This window comes from Raphanus sativus, chromosome 8 (assembly GCF_000801105.2).
Source record: "Raphanus sativus cultivar WK10039 chromosome 8, ASM80110v3, whole genome shotgun sequence".
In the NCBI taxonomy this organism is placed as follows: domain Eukaryota; kingdom Viridiplantae; phylum Streptophyta; class Magnoliopsida; order Brassicales; family Brassicaceae; genus Raphanus; species Raphanus sativus.
Genome location: NC_079518.1, coordinates 24082634 through 24088291, shown reverse-complemented (window position 1 = coordinate 24088291; position 5658 = coordinate 24082634). Strand labels below are relative to the sequence as shown.

The following is a 5658-nucleotide window of genomic DNA, read 5'->3' as shown; positions in this document are numbered from 1 at the left end:
AATAAAAAGACATTCATAAATAATAAGTTTATTAGAAACAAAAAAAAATCATACATATGATACTGATATATCATCAGCAAACAATTATTTGTAATTAGTTTCATATAATAATAGCTGCTCATTTTCCCTTACGCAGTGATTATTCCCTCACAATCTTGAATTTTACTAGAAACAAATAATCTCCCACAAAGACCATCTTAAAGAGACGCTCATATCAGTTACTGAAATTGTAGCCATTGAATAGAAACTCGTTTGGATCGTTAGGCAAACTTGGATAAATTGATGACTCGAGATCTGTTAAACTGATGCCATTATAAGCTTGTTGATTTTCATTCCTTCTCATCATGTAATTCACCTGATTTGGAAGCTGATATTGTCGTTGTTGATGCTGCTGCTGGAGATGGTGATCATTGTTCAAGTAGGGAAAACCAGGCATATTATTGGTCAGGAAGTGGTTGTTGTTCATTGCCAAGTAACCATTTTGGTATTGATTTTCCTGGACCGGGTAAACAGCTGGACCATTTATAAGGGACGATGGTGCAATGAAACCATTGTTCATACCTAAGAAAGATGAAGGTCTACACAAACTAGACCAACCCGTCTCTGGTAACTGTTGAGGAATTTTGTTTTGTTCAAGACTTAGACGATATTTCTGCAGGCAACACAATTGATGTAGAATTTGTGTTATTCATATATGCAGAATCCTAGTTTAATTGTCACAATAAACAACGTATAACATTTTTTCTTGTAACCTGAAGATGACTGGATACATTGTTTCTAGTGAGTCCTTCGATCTTCATGTCTTGCAAGCATTTGAGAAGTAACTTTGGAGTAGCATCTGCGTTTGCATTAAAAAAATGATTAGAAAATAAAGGAGAAATAATAAAGAAATTGAATGACTAGAGATTTTAGAATAGTTAGATTACTTTTAGGTCCACCAACTATATTGATGGCTTCGAGAAATTTCTGTTGAAGATCTGCAGTCCACAACATCCGCTGTTTCTTGAAATATCTCTCTTTTTTCTTATCGATGCTTTGTTCACCGTTGTAATTGCTTACGCTCCTGAAATCATTGCTGTCTTGTTCTGAGTCGTTACTCTTAACCAAATCTGATTGCATTGGATGAGTTTTTCCTATACATCTCCTTCTTCGTTTATTTGTTGCTTCCTCTTCTATCTTATCGATGTTCTGCTCACAATCATCTTGGTCTACGCTCACGTAGTCATCTTTTTCTTGCTTTGAACAGTAATAATGAGCTACAATCGGTGGAACTAAACCGGGTTTAGATATCATCCTCTTGCGTACAATGTGTTGCCACATGGTGGCTATGATCTCTTTTCTAATGGGTTTCATAACATAGTGGCATGCACCATGTACCATTGCGTCCATCACTAATTCAGTTTGATCGTCATCACACATAACTACAAAAAGATTAAATAAATTATTATTTGCTATCGAATTATGAGAATTTTGTTTATAATAGTTTTAAAAGTAAAAATTTAATGCTCAATATACATACTTACTACAGGAAGATCCATCTTTGAACCAATGATTGCTAGAGCTTGGAGTCCATTAATTCCAGGCATATGATAATCCCAAATTACAATATTAATCTCATGTTTAGAGTTTGTCAAAAACGCAATAGCTTCTTCTGCGTCCGCATAAGCCGTCACTGGATAATTATTAAACAAATAAGTATAAATCCTAGCTTTAGCAACTCTTTATTAAATCGCTTAATTTATAAACATATATGTAACTATGTAAGAAGACAATTACCTTGATAGGCACAGCGTTCCATGATTTCTTTCATATTAAGTAAAGTGCTGAGACTGGCGTCGACAACCAGAACATTAGTACTCGGCGGAAATTCACTGAGAGGAGAGCTGATTTTAGAAGTTTCTTGCTGCAGTAAGAGAGTATTATCTCCATCCTCGGTTATATTTCCTATAGACATTAGAAAAGTTACTTTTGTAGAGGTTTGGAAGAAAGCAAGAGATAATATGTATGCTAGAACATATATGTATCTTATTACGAAGAAGAAGGAAGCTTTTTATATTATAAAAGCTGGATTTTATCATCATGAAATTTTGACATGTGTCAAAATAAATTTATTAAAATTTATTTTATTTTAAAGGTGTACATAGTATTATGTAATAAAAATGGAATGTAAGATTTATGGTAGATTACAATGAAATAAAATTGAGTAACTACGAAGAAAGAATACAAGTATCTGTCAAGCCAGCTTTTCCATTTTATTGAATTTTATGAAAAAGATCTCAAAAAGAAACAAAGCATTTGACTTTCCCCGATTTCACATATGACTTTCTGACTATGTTTAGTTTTCTAAAAAAATATACTATATATAAACATATGATATGATTTTTCAATATGAAAAATAATAAAATGATATTTTATATGAATTTTTTAATAAGGAATTTTCTATTACCTTAATAGAGTTTTATTCCAGACTGGACTTCCAATTTTGCCGATATTTTTCCTAGAACTTGGACATCTAAAGAAAAAATCTGATCTAAAAATAAAATTTTGCTTTGAGTCCGGATCTATATTATATATGCGGATCTCGGTTTGGATCCAAGTCTTTCCCAAGACCCGATCAATTACCCAAATGAACAAAAAACTAGGTACTTTTGGTATCATGGATAAATTTTTAAAAAATTTTGGCTTAGTGTTAGAATTTTACGGTAAATTTTCACATTTTAAAATAATTCCATAGCTTTTCAAGTATTCGGGTACTTATAGTTTCTGGGTTTTTCAATATAGTTTGGCTACTCCGAGTACTAAATACCCAAACTAAACTGTTAGGATAAAATAAAACAGATTTCCTCGTGATAATACGTATGTTAACATGAAGTAAAGCAGCTGAACAAGAAACAAGGGATCAAAAGAAATGTTTTATTGGTTTTTTAGTAGGTTTTTCAAATTATAGGCCTGAAAACCGTTATTCGCTACTGCTAAAGTCGAGGTGCATAATAGTTGATCCATGTCTTTTAGGGTTTAGGAGTCCTCCATGTAGTAGGACATTATATTATGGTTTTGGGGTTTTCTGGTAAACTTTCATATTTTATATATATTTTGTAGCTCTTTGTGCTATTCTGGTATTCATGTATTTTGAGTTTCAGTATTTTATGGGTTTTCCGGTACAATTTGGGTACTCCAGGTACTAAATACTCAAACCGAACTATAGCCAAAAAAATGAGAAAGCTTACTTTCTAATAAATTAGATCCAAACCAACATGGACCTGATATGAATCATTCCGAAATCAGACCAAAAAATTACAAATACCTATATGGGTCCAGTCCAAGACCCAAAAACCCAAAACTCAATGGAAACGAAGCTGAGGGTATGTATGAATATTTACAAAAGTATTGGATAAACGGATTTGATTCACCAGTTTAGTAAATATTGAGTATTGGTTAGTTTTAATTTTACCTAACCATACATAAGATCCCATTAGTTTAGATGAATAACAAACTTTTCTTCATCGCCTTCTTACTTTTGCTTTGCATCTTTAAACTTTGATTCTCTTCACAAGATCAATAAATCTGATCCAATATGGTATTAATCTTGTGAGCTCATTGTTGGAGTCAAAATCGGTTACGGTGGGATCAATGTCTGAAAGTTCACTTAAAACTCTTATAAAGAGAAGAAAAAAACTAAAACGTCGTATTTCTATTTTTAGACAAGACCATCGAAATGAAAAATTCCCGAACATCTAAACGAGCAGACCAGCATCATCCGACACACCACCGGACAGGTTGGACACGCAACGAACAACTCGCCATTGGGCGAGTTGGATCATCCTTGTCCAGTCCGTGCTTTGCATTCTCAGAAATTCCACACTCGGGTCTCGATCAAACTGTCTCTTGTTCCGTCTTGATCGGAGTTACCGTTGGAACTTTACGAAAAAAACTGTGAAGACTTGTTTTCTCGTAAATTCAAATGAAGTCGTATAAAACGGCAACGGTTAAATTAACACTCGAAAAGCCTAGACTATACGATTAATTTGGGCCACTTTTATAAAACTGAGGTCGTACCAAGGGTGTTCTTCTCAAAATCATAAAAAAACGTTTAAATCGCAAAATGACCCGAGAAAGTCTAAAATGCGGTTGTAAGCCCACTTACAATTTCTATACGAATCTGAATCCAAAGTGACTATGACAGTCTGTTATTTTATGAAGGAGAAGATAAATGTCAAGCTTCAGAGGATAATCATAAAGATCGAGAAAATGGTATATTTCCGCAAAGTGAAAGACTCGACCCGGGGGCAGCAGAAGAAATGTTAAAAAGCCTTAGAGGAGTATATAAGAGAGGCCAAGGCTACAGACGAAAGAGAGAGAAATTTTTACACATAGCAATTTAGCACTTAGAGAAATTAGGCAATTTTTCTGTGTTTGTTTTTGATCTGCGACTCAATTAGGTGTGAGCGGTCTTAGGTTGCTAGAACTAGGAATTTCGCCGACAGCTTTTGTGGCAGAGGCTCTAACCTTGTTGTAACGCTCATACGCAGATTCGGAATAAGACACATGTTTTGCTTTCTTTTGCTCTTTAGACTTTTCGTCCATTTATCTCGTGTTTCTGATTGCTTGGCGTGTGGTTTAGTAGAATTTGGGACCTCTGGGAAATTACGGTTTTTCCTAACTTACCTTATTCGACGGAAATCGACAGTGCAGATTTCGATCAGACATGTCTACTGACGATCAGACTAACTTACCATCTCGTGTTGACAGAGTCATCGACCACAACGTCCACACTCAAGAATAAACGCATCTGCGGCCAACGCTAATGCCAACGCCGGGACGCTCCTCGAGTTTAAAAAGATGTTCTCCGCCTATGAAAAAGGTCGAAAGTACATGATAAGCTTGTAAACTCCTTGACTAATCAGGTTGAAACTCTAACAGCAAGGACCCGAGAAGTACTCCCTCGTGGAACCACCATGATTCGCGGGAAAAGACTCAATTTCGGAACTCCACGCGACAGGCTTGGAACTTTGCAAGGAAATCCGACAGGACAAAACCTTAGCGATACAACTCCTGTCAAAAAACGGAAGGACTCTGAGAACCCCTCCCCCCCTCCTCCAGCAGGGGATCTAGAGGACAACGAAGTCAAACATGTCAATCAGGATCTCAGCGATCAGTCCGATAATTCGGAAGAAAACGCTGATGTGCATCCGAGAAGGACAAGAAGCCTCACGGCTCAGGAAGAATTTTCGTTTGACAAACCCATGTCGAAAGAAGAGGGATCAAACCATTTGTAGTTCATATCATTGTGGGGACATGACCTAGGTGGGAACATAGCCTTAAGGGCATGTGGCCTTGTGGGAATGTGAGCTTGTAGTTAATAGAAGTCATCTGGTGTAAAAGGCACATGGTCATGAACATGGAGTCTTCCTTCATGTGAGCAAGAGGTCGTGGTATGAGCTAGTAAGTAGACTTGAGGGTGTGCTATAATGATTAGATACCTTGGTCTGGTTGATAGAAATCACGGAGATCAGCCCATAATAAACATGTCGATGAAGATGGTCTTCTCGGTCCATATTCTTGCCTTGGAAGCTGTCGAATCGATATGATCTCTTGATTTTGACGAATTGGCCTTTTGTCTTTAGGGTTAGGAACATCATATTGATAGTAGAAGTCATA

At 36.0% G+C, this 5658-nt stretch overlaps 1 protein-coding gene across 1 annotated transcript; it reads right to left on the bottom strand.

Moving 5' to 3' along the window:
- Nucleotides 1-214: 214 nt before the first annotated feature.
- On the bottom strand, nt 215-2081 carry LOC108821813 (putative two-component response regulator ARR19). Its single transcript, XM_018594806.2, is given in 6 exon segments — nt 215-652; nt 753-838; nt 927-1421; nt 1520-1672; nt 1777-1999; nt 2001-2081. Coding segments are annotated over 6 exon segments (1476 nt in total).
- Nucleotides 2082-5658: the final 3577 nt, after the last annotated feature.